The sequence below is a fragment of the Opisthocomus hoazin genome, chromosome 21 (assembly GCF_030867145.1).
Source record: "Opisthocomus hoazin isolate bOpiHoa1 chromosome 21, bOpiHoa1.hap1, whole genome shotgun sequence".
Taxonomy (NCBI): Eukaryota; Metazoa; Chordata; class Aves; order Opisthocomiformes; family Opisthocomidae; genus Opisthocomus; species Opisthocomus hoazin.
In genome coordinates, this window is record NC_134434.1 from 12,829,567 (window position 1) to 12,845,768 (window position 16,202).

Sequence of the window (16,202 nt, forward strand, 5' to 3'; positions counted from 1 at the left end):
CCCTTGTTTAACGTGTGTTTAAATTGAAGTCAAAGGCACCCACACCAAGCAGACTGTATAGACACAGATCAAGGTCAGGAAACCAGCTGGAGTACAACCCAGATAATTCATTGCATTTTCTGTCTACCCAGCAACAATTCACTGAACTCGCCTCAAGATTCAGATTCCAGGAAGCGCACACTAAGTTAATTGAAGATGACCTCGGAAACTACCAGTCTAAAATAACGCTAGAGATTACATTTTTAAGCATCCATTTATCAATGCCACCACAGAACTCAGCACTAGCAAGAATGAACCAGAACCACTGCTCCCCCAGATCACTTCTCTCCTCTTGACCTGTGAGCTAAAGAAATGCGCAGAATCAAAACATACCACTCATCAGAAATCGTAGAGCCATGACATAAAAGGCACCAAAAAATTTAAAAATTCTGGCAGCAACCCAAAGGCACTTTGCTTATCAAAGAAAGCACTCTGCAATACAGTACCAGCCCCAAAGGTACAGAATTCAAACCCACAAGGGCTTTATAGGTGGAAAGTTGTTCCAAATTACAAATTTGGGAGGGGAGGGAATGGAGGAAGGGGGAGCTTCTGTGCCATGTTTCAAGCACATTGTAAATACCCCCTCAGCAACGAAAAAGGCTAGGCACAGTTATTGTGCAAATTCTTGCATTTTTCCATCTCAATTCTAGAAGCCAACAATTTACAAGTTAAACACCACAGATTTCAGAATAAAAAATGCAAGCATTGCAAATGCTGCATTCCTTTGTAGCACATAACCTAGCAGTTCTGAAGAGCAACAAGTAGTAGACAACAAATGCTGCAAACTTTCTTGTCTGCCCTAACAAAAATGTACACATTTGATGTTGCTGTGCCTTAAAGGCTCCATCGCACATTCAGCAGTGGCAGACTAAGATCAGTTACTCACTTCTGAATGCCAGGCTGAAGAGCAGCTTGGAAGCCAACTGACAGAGATGAGACATCTCTGCCTCCAAGCTAGCAGATACCCAAGGAGTGAGACAGATGGCTGAGGCAGTAACAGCTTCTAGCACCCAATTTTAAACTCAGATGCATGTAAAAAAGACAGCCAAAGAGGAATGGATTTGGGTTCCCAGAACTGAAAAAGACTTACCAAACATTTACTTAGTAACCATAAGATCCACTGAAAGATTTGCAGAATAATCATCAATTACAAATCATATAGAATATATTCTACACAGTACCCAACATTCTGTTGGGTCTAAAGACGTCAACAATTTTATGAAGCATAAGTTTGGATATTGGCAGTACGCTTTTTTATAGACCTGTTGCAAAACAAGGCAGAAAGACTGAGGTAACAGGCTGATAAAAAAAGCAATTTTAAGGGGCTGGGGACAAAACTGAACACAAAAAAACCAATGAAGCTCTCCTGGCTAATAGAGACAAGAAAAGAGGAACAACTTTCCTTCTGCTATTGAAAAGGTCTCTTCAATGCCTGAAAGGCAAAGAAAATTGTCTTAGAGATGAAGGAAAGCTGATGTTCAGGGAAAGAAGAGGTGGGAAAGAGTAAATTCAAAGGAGAATTTCAATACTCCAGGACAAACCTGTGTAAGTAGAATTTTCGTTGTACCACATTCTGCAGAAAGGACACTAGCAAAGACTTCTGAAATCAGAAGAGATTCGTGCTCTCTATTTCCAGTTGCAAACAGCAGCACAGATCTTACCCTTCTGGAAAGGCTGGTACTGGACAGTCCAGATTTTGCAAAACTACAATTGTTACATGTCCAGGGCTTCTGACAGAGAACTGGCAAAGACAGCACTGGAAGCAGGAGGCAACAGCAGCAGCTTTTCCAGACTGAGAAGAAAAACAAGCAAAAGATAGTCCAGAGTAAAGTCAGTCAGGTACCAACAGTAAGGCACAAACACAAGATGAAAGCTAAGGAAAAATCAGAACAGTCTGTCTGAAAACAATTTTAGTATTAAGAAATGTGTCATCTTTGTCTAAAAGACCATGGTACTCCCAGAGCACTGAAGCATTAAAAGAACACTTTGAGAACCTGCACTCAGGAGAAATTCAGTTTAGTATTACAAAGCACCCACTAGCTTCCACAAATTTGTGCCTACTAGACACAAAATCGTTCACCTATTAGACGAGGCACTCAGCGTTGGATCCAAGAGTTGTATTTTTTCAGTCAAGGTAAAAGAGGAACACACCAAAACATGCAAAGCCACACCTACTCCCTATAGCCCCATTTCAGTGCACAGAAAAGAGAATGTAACATAGGGGTCCAAGTGCCTAAACTGCAGCTTTGTGTTCTACTTAGACTGGTAATTGGCCAACAATCACACGCTGCCGAGACCGGGATGATTCTCAAGAGAAAAAAGCCCCATCACGGTGCTCCCCTAATGCAATCCATCTCAAAGCAGGAAAAGAGGAGGCAGAGATTTATCAGATGCCATGCCCATAACCACACCATCAGTCTAGGTGCTGGACCTCTTCCTCCACTGCTTACAGACTTCTCTGCTTTCCACATCCACTGATCTAGTCTCTGCAAAAGAATCTTAAAGCTGTCTCCTGGGCAGCGATCATGGATGCTTTGTACACTGACACAGTATGTCAACACGCCTAAGAGACTATACAGGAGTTTCGTCAGACACAGTAGCAGCCACAGCAGTTTTAAGTAGCTAACCATGTCTCAAGACAGTAGAAAAAGCCAAGGTCTGGCCGCAGGGTTCAGAACGCAGCTGAGACTGTGCTCACAGAACACCCCATCTTCAGCAAATAAGCTAAGTGCTTAGCCTCTGCAAAATAATGCATTTTATTTCTGTATAAAGCAGGTTTACTGGCAGGCAGTGCTATGGAAATAAAGCTCCTGCTCTGTGACACCAACTACCATATCACTTGAAGCAAACTAGCAGCTCAGTTGCACTAGTTCAGTTTGAAGCAGCGACAGGTGCGCAAACAAAAAGCTCCTCTTCGCTGTGGAAACCTCGCGGCTGAGCATCAGACACCAAGAGACGACAGGAATGTGCTTCCTTCTGACAGAGCCGGCAGCTGTGGATGTCAAGCCAGAGTAAAGACAGAGAATGAACAGCTATGCAGAGACAGAAAGCTGTTTCCTGAAGCTCCGGAGCTGAATCCTGTCTGACTGGGAACCGTACCCGCACTTACAGCCTCGCTCAGCGCCCAGTGCCGCCCAGGGGGAGCCAGGAGCTCGGCTCTGCCGGGAGCAGGCGGCTCGGCAGCTCACCACCGCCCTCTGGCGGGCACCGAGCAGGACACACGGGACAAAGAGCGGGAGCAAAGCGCATTGTCCCAGCACGGCTTCATCGACCACTTCACAGAACAGATGTTCACACATTCTTAATGCCACTGATCTCTTCCTGAAAGCAGAAGAGAGGGGCACGCATGTGAAAACATCTGCTGAAACCCCAAATCAATGGCATAAGAATCGGCAGCAAGCAAACACCCGGTTAGACAGCCGGAACTCACACTCACACAGGATGAGTCCCCATTGCTCCTCCCGGGTTGATGCCAGCCACGTCAATCATTCCCGTACAAAGCCACGCGAGGTGCAGGAGACTGCAGAGCTCGCTCCCCACAACACCACAAGAACAGAGAACACATTCATTCCTCTTCCCGGGCAGAGATAGCCTTGTAGCTCCTGCCTTGCTTATGATGGAAAGAATAACTGATGGGCACCAAGACCACAAGTCCACAGCTCAGAAGCTTTCTCCTGCAAACCAGGGAAGGCAAAATAAGGTGGTGTTGGCTTGGGGGACTTCTTTTGATAAGCAAAAGCCCTAGTAGCAGAACGCAGACAGTTTTAGCCTTAGTTTGGTCACAACTGCCAAATCTGTGGCAACACTGGCTGCACAATTTTCTCCGACCTCAACACTACACAAATAAAGCCAGAAGCAGTTTCTCCTTGTAGTAACTACAAAAAGTTTAAACAGAACATACGTTTTCATGTGCTCAGCCAAAAAATCCCCCTACTGAGGAAGTTCGCTTGCTGGTAGCAGTTTTCTTGGCCTCAGTAACACTTGGGATGAATCCTCCAAACCAGATGATTCAGTAGCAGCACTGAGGAAAAACCATCTGACCACAGACTACACAAAGTTTCGGGTTTTGTTAGAAGCCTTTCAACCAACAGCATCGGAACCAGCCACCTGAAGAGGGCAGAGGAAATTAATTCCACAGCTTTGGGGCACCATATCCAGGCTGCAGTCTCATTAACACTTTCTACCAGGATTGGCACCAGAAGAAAGTTAGAAATCATAGAATCGTGGAACAGCCCAGGTTGGAAGGGATCTCAGATCACCCGGTCCAACCTTTCATGGGAAAGGGAGCCTAGGTGAGATTAGTCAACCCCCATCCCCATCCAATCGCATCTCGAAAACCTCCAGTCATAGAGGCTCCACTACATCCCTGGGGAGGTTGTTCCAGTCATTGAATGTTCTCTCTAAAAAAAAATTCTTTCTCCTGCCAAGACGAAACCTTGCCCAGTACAACTTGTATCCACTGGCCCTTGTCTTCTTGTGAAGGCAGAGCCTCCACCCTCTCCACAGTCACCCTTTATGTACTGGAATACTGTGATGTGGTCCTCCCTGAGCCTTCTCCCAGAAAAATGGACCCAACTCCTTCAGTCTTTCCTCCCAGGGCAGGTTCTCCAGCCCTTTGATGGTCTTTGGTCTTTCTCAGCTCCAAGCAACTTCTTCCAGCCTCCACACTGCCTCCAGCTTTGTGTCAGCAAGTGTTTTGTCAGCCACATAAACCAGATAAGACAGCTGAAAACTAATTTTTTTACTAAAAACATAATTGGTTTTTTTTAGATGCAATAGCTTGTCAGCCAACACACAGCTAGACATACAGGTAGGCTGACAAAACGCAAGAGCAGAGCTGCTCTCCAGCAGCAGTACCAGCTCAAAACATTCATCCACACAAACTCTGCAGATCTGAAAAGGGAGACCAGTACAGCTCATCCACATAAACCGCAAGTTAGACTCTCACTGCTCTTCATCAAGAGAAGATGAAAATCTTCCGTTTCTCTAAAAGCATCAACACTCCAAAGAAATAAGCGCTAGGGAAGACAAATGCCAATTTGACAGAAAACAGACTCAGCTTACAGACATAAAAGACAGAAGAGAAGTGCTTTGCGGCCTGCATCAAAAGCTGCCAGCAATCCCCCCCCACCCCCAAAACAAGTCTATGGGAAGCTGGCATTTGTGCCATTACTGCATGCTAGTGGCACAGACAATATCCTAAACCAGTTACATTCTACACTGTCTGTGGTATTTACCAGTAACAAACTCCACCACGAGCCTGTTACAAGAATCATCAGAGTATGAAAAGACACTAGACACGGATTTAGCAGAAGGTTTATTTCACGCAGCCCTAAGCAAAGCTGTTTCAGAAGAGAACTCTGGAGGAATGCCAGAAAAATCTCTCACAAGCAACAACTTCTGGGCTGGCCCAAGAGACGTGCAGGTTTGGGTATGTAAGCAATGCAGGCAGTGACCAGGTGCTTGCTGGGAGCGCAGGGGTTTCGCAGCACACCTCTGGTTTAACAGACTGAGCAGGCGGCCTGCTGTGCTCCGCTGAAGTCTGCTCCCCCCCACTCCGGACAACCCCCCCCAAATACCTTCAAATCTTCTGTGGCTGTTGTAGTCCTCGGAGCAGGGGACCTCAAAGAACTTGTCCGGCAGGCTCTCGCGGTGATGAGCCAGCACCTCGGTGACCCCATCCTCGGCGCTGAGGAGGCTCCAGCTCAGGAGGCCACCGGCGGCGGCTGAGGAGAGGAGGAAGGCCGCCTGCAGCCACCTCCACCGCGGCTCTCGCTGCCCTCTGCTCTTCCTCGCGCTACGAAGGGAGCACAGCGACAGCCCCGCGCGCTGCGAGCCGGGGGGCACCGCTCCGGCCGCCGCCCCGGCCGACCCCTCGTCCCCCGCACAGACTGATCACCCAACGCCGGTTTCATCCCCGCTTCGCGCCCGGGGCCTGCAGGCCACCTCCCCCCCCTCGCAGCTCCCACCGGCGCCGCCGCTGGCCGCTCCCCTCAGCCCGCCGGGCCTGGCCACCGCCACCCCAGGGGGCAGCGGCCGCCGCAGCTGCTGAGCCCGGCCCCGCCGGTACCTGCTGTGGCGGCGGCCCCCGCGCTCCGGCCCGCCCGCCGCCGCCCGCCGCTGCGCAGCCATCCCGCCCGCCGCCACGGAGCGACGCGCTCGGCCCGCCGCGCCCGCCTGTCAGGGGAAAGCAATCGGCGGCCGAGCATAAAGGCGACAGACAAGGGGGCGGAAGGCCGTTACAGCGGCGGGGCCTGACGGGAGCGGGGAAACGGCGGCCGGACAGCACCGAGACGCGGGAACCAGAGTGGAAGGACGGGGTCAAGCGCTTCATGCCGGTGTAAGGCGGCGGCGGCAGCGGCAGGCAGAAGCAATCGACGCGGACCGGCGGCGCCGCGTCCTGCCCCGAGGGCGCGCAGTCGTGAGCAATCGAGGGCGGAGCGGCGGCATGCGGCCGGCATGGAGGCGGCGGGCGGGCCGCGGCGGCGCCTCGTGCACCTGGACCTGAAGGGCGCCCCGCCGCGCGCGCGCTACCTGGCTGAGGTAAGGGGGGGAGGGGGGGAGCGATCCCGTCCCGCCCCGGTCCCAGCCGCCCCCTCCTTGCCCCGCAGGTGCTGCCGCTGCTCCGCGCCCTGGGCGCCACCGGGCTGCTGCTGGAGTACGAGGATGCCTTCCCGTACGCGGGGCCGCTGGAGCTGGTGCGGGCCCCGCACGCCTACAGGTACCGCTCGGGGTGGGGGGGGTGCCGCGCCGCCGGGACGGGCCCTGACGACTCGCTCTGCCCCCGCAGCGCCGGGGAGGTGAGGGCGGTGCTGAGGCAAGCCCGGGCGCAGGGCCTGGAGGTGGTGCCGCTGGTGCAGAGCTTCGGGCACATGGAGGTGAGCGGGGGGAGGGGCGGGGGGGGGCTCTGCTGGGAAATCCCCGTCAGAACTCCCGGTGCTCCCGCTGTCAGCTCCCGTCAGCTGCGCGCCCCGGACCCGGGAGCTGCGGCCGTGCTCCTCCTGCCACCGCCCCCAGCACCGGGCAGCTGCGGCCGTGCCCCTCCTGCCACCCCCCCCCAGCACCGGGCAGCTGCGGCCGTGCCCCTCCTCCCCGCGCCACCCCTGGCAGGAGGCCTCATACTGTCCCCTGTCCCCACACAGCCAAAATTGCGGGATGACTGTCCGCAGAGCCCTGGTGACACAGGAGGACACTGCTGTCCCCCTCGGTTGGCGGCTGTTCCCCCAGCTCTCCCTTCTCTTGCAGTTCGTGCTGAAGCACAAGGAGTTTGCTCATCTCCGGGAGGTGAAGGTGTTTCCCAACGCCCTCAACCCACACAAGGAGGAGTCGCGGGCACTGGTCAAAGCCATGATTGACCAGGTCATGGCACTGCATGAAGACGTAACATGGTTTCACATCGGATGTGACGAGGTGGGACTTCTCTTGACCTAGGAATATTTTTTTTGTGAGGAGTGAAGGTAAGGGCTGAGGTTTCTGCATTTCAGTGGTACCCAGGCCACATCTGGGTAGGATTTTGCAGACCAAATCCAACGATTCAAGCCAGTGCAGAACAGTCATTTTGACAATAAATTATTCCAGTAGCATGGGGTGGCATTTCTATTGATCGGAGCGTAATATCAAAAGTACTGAAAGCAGTTTCTTAAAGCTAACTCAGCATTTGGGTTTAAGTCAAATGAGTTTAAAGTGAGATATCAATTGGAGGTATTCATTAAGAATCACATGAGTTTGGATGTGAGATGTTGGCTCATTGTTCTGGCCACCTTGTTCAAAGTAAGCCCTTTTGTGGTGGGAAGTGCTGGGGTTTTTTTCCCTTGGTAGTTTGTCTCCTTGAGGTGGAGAACCTGAAGTTTTCTTCTTTCTCAGAGTTTCTTAAAACCATCCCTATGGCACGCAGATCCCTGAAATTCGTTGTGACCACCTTAATTGTATTGATATCAGTTTCGCCTTTTGTATCCTGTTGTATGGGAACAAAGGGCAAAGTTAGATAGGGACCTGCAAGCTTTTATAAAGCAAAATACTATTTATGTAGAATAAACAAGTTTTTGATAAAACTTGCTCTAAAACAGCAAAGAGTTTAAATGCATGTCCAGCTGAACAGGCACAAATCCACTCTCTGCATAGAACCGAGCATGCTGGGGCCACCCTTGGACATGCTTCCAGGTCACTTCTAGATTCATGTACAAATGATCTCCTTCCCCAAGACAGGAGACTCATTTTAGATAATTCAGGACCTGATGGGTTGCTGGGCTTGAACTGGGTAAAACCGGTGAGAGCTGCTTCCAGGGACAAACCTCCCAAAGACAAATACAGCGTGCTTAAATTACTCTTCAGATTTTTCAGTTTCTGTAGGAAAATTCCCTTACGTGATACATTTGGTCATGGTGACAGCCTCCCACAGACTGATAGAAATGCTTACAGTGTATTCAGCACTGAGAGCTGCTTTTAAATATGTCCACTCAGTGTGTCAGGTCTGTGCAATAGGTGTTGAATATTGTATGATTTCATGACACTGCGTCAAACTCGCTCCCCCGTTCCTATAAAAGATGTTCAGGGTTATTGGTTTGATGTCCCAGGTCTACTACCTCGGCGAAGGAGAGGAGTCAAAGCAGTGGCTGCAGCAACAAGACAACACTCTGGAGAAGCTGTGCTTATCCCACATAAAAGCGGTTGCAAGTTGTGTGGTCTCGTCCTACCCGACGGTGACGCCCATCGTGTGGGATGACATGCTCCGAGGGATAAGTGAGGAGACGTTGGCAGGTGTGTGACCAGTGATGGGGTGAGTCTTGTTTTTTACCATACAAAAAAGTTTACGTAACCAGTTAAAACAGATTTGTTGGCAGATGAAAATAATGAAAACAAGAAATCTAAGAATAGTGGAGATACGGACCATGAGAGTAGACACACTGAGTCCTTGGGTGTGCCACAGACTTTCTGTGTGACTGTGGGCAGGTCTCAACACCCACACACTTCAGTTTTCCAGCTGGTAATACACAATGACAAGCAAAACAGTCATCATGCAGTGGTTGCCATGAATTCTACTTTCTTTATGCATTACAAAAAAAGCCTATTAGCATTTGTGGTCTCGGCCTAAATTTCTATGCCCTTCACCACCTTTTAATGTCAGTTGTTGCTCTGTGCAGCATCTGGTTCCAGTGGTGCAGATGCACATGGAGAAGCTGCGACTCTGTGAGCATCTTTGATGGTGTAGGTGATCACAGTGCACATCAAGAGGAACTCTGAGACTGACTTGTGGAATAGCACCGAGACCTTGATGTCACGAGTCTTGTTTGTTGAAAAGTGTGAAGCCACTGCTACAATGTGAGTAGTCCTGGCATAGACGGAGTTCTGGCATTTTCAGAGCCACCTTAACCTGTCTGCTCTGAACAGATTTAGACAATACCATGAAGAGCTCCTCAGCAGTGACTGACCTAGTTGTGGCTTTAATAATGGGAAATCATCAAAAAAAAACCCCCGATAGGACCCATGCAGTTTCCACACAAGCAGCACAGCATCTAGCTAAGTGCAGTGTACTGCCACAGGGAATCACAGACTGAACAAATTAGAATGGGATGCAGTTAAAATACTGAACTTCTGTATAATTTACTGCAGTTTCTCTAGGGGTTGGTTTCTCAGGTCTAAAACTAGTCAGGGAGTTGATTATAAAGGGATTTGAAACCAAACCTATATCTTTATTTGTACTTTAAAGGCATCTTGAAAAGTGGAGTTCTACACAAACACAGCTCAGACAACCTCTAACTTACAGGGTGAATATTTCCATTGAATTTAGCTGAAATCTTGTTGTGTACAGTTTGCAGCTTCACCAGTTCAACCCAGCAGGTATACTGATGGATTCAAGGGACTAAGAATGAGATGGGCTTGGGATGAGCAGAATCTCTGGTATCAGAGTTGTCACTGCTGATCCACATGAGTGGTTTCAAGATGTCTGAGGACTTCGTGGCCCCTGGCGTGTGAACCCGCCTGTCCAAAGCCATGGCCAGGCTGAAAATGCCCCTGGGCGCTTCAGCTGGAAGTGAAGACTTCTAGGGACAAGCCGTAGTTAGTTCTGGTCACGTGTTACTGCACCAATAAAACGTACTTAGTTCTCACTAACTGGCTGTTCTCCATTACTTAGAAGAGCTCTATTCTTTCCAGAGTCTGGGGTCCCGCAGCTGGTGCAGCCAATGATCTGGGACTATGCAGCAGACCTCGACGTGGAGGGCAAAGGTTTGTACTTCTCTGATGAGCTGCGCAGAAGCAAAGAGCTCTATTACCTTTAAGCAAAATAGCCAAACCAAAATAGTGTGACTAAGACATAACCTTAGTTAGACACCGAAAAAATTCCATTTTTGTTAAATTGCTTTTTATTGCTTTAATAGCATAAACATAGCCCTTGTTTGATCTCACGTAATAGTTGCTATTGCGTATTTTCTTTTCCTATTTATGCTTCTCCTAGTAAGGACTTGCATTGTCTGCTGCTTAATTCTTTTCAGTAGGGCTATGGAATCACTGACAGGAGATTGAAACGTTTTTCGCAAGCACTGTTGCATTTACTCTCCTTGCTTTAACACCAGTGGGAGCAGATAGCTCTGTATTGAACAGCTCTGCAAAAGAACCTTCAAGGCTTCATAGATCTGTATAATTCAAAGGAAAAACTCCTAAAGGCTCCCATAGGGGGATCGATCAGGCATCGAACATGCGTACAGACAATTTCTTTGTTGAAAGAAGAATCAGTTGTCAGATGTTGCGCATGCTCATTTCATTTCATATCCTCAGTTCTCAGCACTGAAGCACGTTAGCAATGCAAGGGAATGGAACAGAGTAACTGGGCACATGAGAACAGGAGGGCAGTCAAATGCTGCAACAGGTTGCTTGGAGAGCGTGTCAGATCTCCCGTCCTTGCTGATGCTCGAGGCTTGACAAGACAAGGCTCAACAGCCTGTTGTAATTGGACCTGGGTTCCTGTTAATCGGAGCACTACAGTCAAGGCTAAAATTGGAGAAAAACTTGTCCTATAAATGTTCTTCTCTGTCTTATTTCAGTTCATCTCATAGAGAAGTATCGTAGATGTGGCTTCTCCAAGGTGTGGTTTGCTAGTGCTTTTAAAGGAGCTACAGGAGTGAATCAGTCTCTAACGCTTATTGGACACCATTTAAAAAACCATCTTCGATGGCTGCAAGTGGCAAGCAGCAGCCCCGCTGATGTCCTTGAAGGTATCGCGCTGACCGGCTGGCAGAGGTAAGGAACATCTTTTTAAATGGTTCCAAGGGTCACATGGAAGGCAGCTTCCACCCAAAAGCTCCCTAAGAGGTATGAGGAGCTGGGGAGTTAGAAGGAAACTTTGCAACCCCGCAGTCCTTCCTGCTGGTTACTGCTGGACCTCGCCCAGCTGACTGTGAAGGGTGGGTTTCGGAGCTCCAGTCAACGGCTATAGCGTTAATCAGCAGCAGCAATTCTTCTGGCAGACACCAGCAGCAGCAGATTGGATTTGAAGGTTTTGAATGTTACATTGTGCCACCTCAGACTGCTTATAGACCACGTAGTTAACAGAATGCGTGGTGTGTATGTGAATGTCTGATGTGAATTCAAAGAGAATGAAGTTGCACAAGATAGAAGAGTTTGTTAGTGTAATAATGAGGGAGTAAAAGGTTTTTGTGCAACAGTCAGGAGGTCTAAGGGAATACCAGAGAGCTGAATTCCAATTTCTGACCCTACTTGGCTGGAGCAAGTCATTTGATTGGTTATCTGTTCTCTTCAGTAAAACAGGAATACTTAGCATTTCAGAGATAGAAGGTCCCTTCTCTGAGACAGAAACTGGAGTTTCTGAAGCTCTTTGATTTGTAGTGATTGAAACATTAACACTCCCCACTGTTCTGGTATGTTCTGACACTAAAATGTCTGATGCCTATTTTCTTATTTAGGTATGATCACTTCTCTGTTTTGTGTGAGCTTCTCCCTGTGGCAATTCCATCGTTGGCTGTATGTCTGCAGGCACTAAAGAATGGTACAATGACAGCTTTATTCTCTCTCAGCTAATGCCTAGCACAAGAGTGACGTGACCTTGCCCTAAGGTTGGCACAGGCTTATTATATTCTGAGGTGGTTTGGCTATCTGATCGTGGTCTGAATTACGAGCAATAAATTATACATAGCGCATGTTTGTGATAGGAACAGAGAGGCTTCTTGGCCTATGTATTTAAAAATCGCCATAGTATACTAATAAATTATTACCTTTTAACCTGCAAATGGTCCCAAGCTTCTTCATGCTTATACTAAAAAAAAATGAAGAAGCTGAATTGCTTTTGAAACTGATTTGAAACACTATGGGTATATAAGTGAGACTAATTTCGTTTAGATTTAGATCTTGTTTACATGTAAATGTTGTTTTAACTGATCAACTGGGAAGTACACTGTTCTTCCTGTAGTTTCTGGTTTCTTTACAGGCATTTGGCAACAGAATTTTTCTTTTTGTCTTTCTGCTTTTCGTATTTTCAAAATAAAAACCCCACAACCTACTTGTTTTTAACTAAGGCGCTAAAAGTACTCAGCACGCTGAATGGAAAGCCCATAGCTACGAAGTGCTTTACCTAGCACAAGACAATCGTGTGAAGGACAATGTACTCCTGCCACCCCCGAGTTTTTTTCCTCCTTCTATTTCCATTTCACCTTTTAAAAAAATCTTCATCCCAGAACTAGTAAGCCAATGCAGAGTACTCCAGGAAAACCCTCTTTTATGAACTTTGACTTACTTCCACTGTCTTCTGCCAGGTGGCTATTCTGAAAAGATTAAAGAAAATGTGGAAAAGCTCCTGGGAATGTCCAACCTGGAAACCGATACTTTCATGAGGTAAAATTCCAGCTGTGGGATCCCGATGTTTCTCACTGCGTGGTAAGTTCAGAAGCTAACGGACCCTCTTTGGACAGCACGAGTCTGGGGACCTTTCCCGGGAGCAATATCCTTACGCTTGTGACGCAAGTTAGTTTCTACCTCAAGTCATCAGTGGATGAACTTCTTGAAAGGAACAGGTAACGAGGTTTGCGTTGATCCTCGGGCTGTCTGCAGGAGCGCAGGAGCTGTGTCAGCTCAAAATGGGGCACCGCTCCAGCAAAGCGATTTAAACGTCAAGCTCCGCATTCCAGGCATCGCATCCCTGTATGTTGACACCTCAGCAGAATCTAATACTTAGCTGCAAATTTAAAGTATTTCAGCAGAATTCCTAATAAACACTATGAACTGCCTTATTTCAAGAATCAAGTTCTTGCCTGAATTAAATCTTTCTGCTATTTAAAGTTAAAATGGATTTGTTTAATGGGATGGTTACTAAAAGAAAAGGAGCTTGAAATGAAATTTAAATCGCAACAGATGATCAGTTATTCTCATTTGCCAGGAACAGTCTTCTACAAGTTAGTTCCAAAGATAGGTAGACTTAAATTTACTTACTCCTTAAGCGTTGTCTATTTGTGCAGGAGAAGCTCAGCTGAAGCCCTATCGCCTCCCTGTCAGCCTACAACCACACATGTCACTGCTGTTTCAAAAACTGCTCGTGCTAACATTCATTTTCAGATATGTCACAGGCTGGTTCAGCCCCTACCACAGAAAAAGGAAGATTCTTCATCCTATAATCGTGCATCACTTCCAGCCAGATGCACTCAGGTAACACCACTTAGTTTGCATTGCAGGGAAATAGAGTCTGTCGTGTTTGGGGCACTCGAGTACATACAGTTTTGAGTCCTTGCCTCTTTCTAAAATTATTTCAGAAGCGTCAGTGGAAATCAAACAATATGAATTATTCATAGTACGGTTTTAAACAGAAAAGCATGTTTATCTTTGTCTGCCTTCTGTTCAAGTTCTTTGAATACAAGCAGAAAATTGGTCTCCGGAAAACTCTTCCTTCTGTATGGAGTTACTCCGCTGTAGACCTGCTGCATCTTACGGCAGCTGTTAGCCTCGGGTCGGAGCTCCCCGGGGCCAGGTTCCAGGCAGGCCCTGGAATAAAACCAGACCCCTTTCGCCCGCTCCCTGGGTGTTCTTTTCAGAGCTTGTCCTGAAGAGGATGCTGGTTCATGCTAAATGGCTAATTTATACTTTTTCTGCTGTGATGAGGTGAATATCCAACTGCATCTACACTTCCTGACAAAAACCAGAATTAAATTCCCAACAGGTCTCGCAGTGGGTTTCAGTTACACTTAAAATGCATGTAGTGGTTTTTTTGAGCTCACATTTTGATACTTTAAAAGTCATTGCATAAGAAAAGTGCTAAGATTAATGGTACTTAAACACAAACAGCATCAGCCTTTTCCATCTGCGCAAAATCAAGTCCTTTGAGCTCTTGTAATAAACTCTTCTTTTCCTGTAAAGTCGTTTTAAGGCCCAGTGAGCTCACCTTCCCCTGAGGCAGAGCTCAGCTGCAAATGTGATTGTTTCTTCCTTCTGATTTCTGCTTAGTCTTCTCGCCAAGTGGAATGCTGTGGTGCAGGACCTCCAGGCAGCCATGGAGCAAGTTTTCCACGAGTGTACTGTAGAGGAGTGGATGGAGGAAAACGTCCACCCCAGCCTACAGAAGCTGCAGCAAGTGGTGGATGATTTAGATAAAGCAATAAAAGCACAAAATTAGGGGCATTTCAATTAGGCTGTCTTATTCTATGGGAAAACGTGGCTAGTGGAAATCTGCAACTAGTCATGAAGTTTGCCATCTTGAGAGCTGAAGCAACAACTGTTCTTAAATAAAAGTGACCTGAAGGCATAAAGGAATTTATTAGCTAATAGGTTTCAACTCCATTTCAATTTTCCTGTCCTAACACATTACTAAGCCTTAAATCACCTGCCCTCTTAAGTCAGATTTGCTCCCCTTGAGTAACAGAAGGCAGGAGTGAGTCACAACTCAGCTGTATTACAAGGCAGGAGAAAAAAAACTCTTTCTTCCAAGTTTGGTATTTGTAGTAATAGACTTTCATACAAAACAATGACTTGGAAAAGTTCCACAAGTTCTACTCCAGTCAGTAGCCAACCTGTCCTCCCTTGCCAATTTCCGTAAGGTGACAGCTTTAGGGTACTTCAGACACGCTTGAGGTGCTTTTGGGCTGTACTGTGACTCATTCCTCTTTCGGGTACATTGAGAGGTGTGTCCTACCATTCCATCCTGACGAGTGCTTTCACAGCACACAGCAGCTGATGTGTTCCAGATACTGTTTTGGACTTTTTCAGTCTTTGAAATACATAAAACCTTTGGTCTTAAATCCAGCTTTGATTAGCTGGAGATCAGGAATTAACACCCGGCTTTTTGCTCGTGTCAGAACAAGGAACTGCTGTCGAGATGCTGGCTGGGTTACAGCAGATGCGTGGGAGAACGCGAACCACCGCAGCATGGAGCAGGGGAACTTCAGAGAAGGAGCTGAGTGCCAAGAGCAAAGGTGGCTTTTGGACTTTGAGGGAAAACTGCCTTAACGTATTGGGCTTCTTGACTTTTTGCTAGGGCTTCATCTAAGCTAAGCAGTTTCATCCCCCCAGGAAAGCACCATCCCAGTCACTTTAAAGCATCTACTTAGCTATGTAAAACCTGACTCAGACTGCAGGTTCGTCCAAAGTTGAAGCATGACTCAAGTCTACTGAATAGGAGGGAAAAATGCTAAGTTTTACTCTGCTTTGATGTTGAACTTTTAACAATGTATAGCAATATATTTTGTGGATTTAAATGGAGCATTAAGATAATCACAAGGGAAAATAATTCAAAAGTCTGGTAATTAAGTACACTACCATGAATATTCTTGTTTGCTTCATTCATTGCTTTCTCAGAAATCTTATTTTGGAAGCACAGGTATTGAAGTTTTCTTGGAACAATTTATTATAAAGATTACAGCTCTAGATACAGGAAGTACAAGAAGTACAGCGTAGGACAATTCTAACAGACTTCATGCGAGCTACAGGAGTTAGGCCCGCATGTTTGATTTTTGCCTGTAAAGAATCAATTGCTATGTATACCTTAATTACAAAAGTCACATACCATGAGCTAAACAAGATCTTAATTTATTTTACTTTAATAAATCCTTTGATACTCAAAAAGTTTATAGAAGCTTGCCTTTGTTTTGCATGTTGGTTTGGTTTAAAGGGGGGCGAATGGAGAGTTGGTTCTGTCAGCCAGTATGAAATGGAAAGCTGGAGTGCAGGAA

General features: G+C 47.1%; 2 protein-coding genes across 6 annotated transcripts in view; one reads left to right on the forward strand and one right to left on the reverse strand.

Moving 5' to 3' along the window:
- OGFOD3 (2-oxoglutarate and iron dependent oxygenase domain containing 3) overlaps window positions 1-6,248 on the reverse strand; it is a 46,648-nt gene extending 40,400 nt beyond the window's left edge. For both annotated transcript variants that reach the window (XM_075440756.1, XM_075440755.1), the window contains exons 1-2: window positions 6,110-6,248; window positions 5,619-5,836 (exon numbers count right to left, since the gene is read on the reverse strand). In XM_075440756.1, the coding sequence (XP_075296871.1) occupies window positions 5,619-5,836; window positions 6,110-6,171 (280 nt within the window). In that variant the 5' untranslated portion in view covers window positions 6,172-6,248. The remainder of the gene's footprint in view (window positions 1-5,618; window positions 5,837-6,109) is intronic.
- A 112-nt stretch (window positions 6,249-6,360) lies between these two features.
- Window positions 6,361-16,076, forward strand: HEXD (hexosaminidase D). 4 transcript variants are annotated; one of them, XM_075440752.1, is made up of 12 exons: window positions 6,361-6,582; window positions 6,651-6,760; window positions 6,830-6,917; window positions 7,285-7,449; window positions 8,613-8,796; window positions 10,192-10,263; window positions 11,079-11,274; window positions 11,958-12,040; window positions 12,804-12,882; window positions 12,960-13,061; window positions 13,503-13,689; window positions 15,330-16,076. In XM_075440752.1, the coding sequence occupies exons 1-12, from the start codon at window positions 6,499-6,501 to the stop codon at window positions 15,429-15,431; spliced, it is 1,452 nt and encodes a 483-aa protein (XP_075296867.1). In that variant the 5' UTR covers window positions 6,361-6,498; the 3' UTR covers window positions 15,432-16,076. The 4 variants fall into 4 exon arrangements, with proteins under 4 accessions (XP_075296867.1, XP_075296869.1, XP_075296866.1 ...); XM_075440754.1 differs by having other exon boundaries at window positions 13,600-13,689; window positions 15,330-16,074; XM_075440751.1 differs by having other exon boundaries at window positions 14,482-15,423.
- The last annotated feature ends 126 nt before the right edge of the window (window positions 16,077-16,202 follow it).

What these genes read in the sequence shown, in the direction of transcription:
- HEXD (XM_075440751.1), top strand. Translation starts at nt 6,499, where the DNA reads ATGGAGGCGGCGGGCGGGCCGCGGCGGCGCCTCGTGCACCTGGACCTG. An exon ending in TTCACATCGGATGTGACGAG is followed by an intron (nt 7,450 to 8,612) that starts GTGGGACTTCTC and finishes TTGATGTCCCAG; the next exon opens with GTCTACTACCTCGGCGAAGG. An exon ending in TTCCAGCCAGATGCACTCAG is followed by an intron (nt 13,690 to 14,481) that starts GTAACACCACTT and finishes ATTTCTGCTTAG; the next exon opens with TCTTCTCGCCAAGTGGAATG.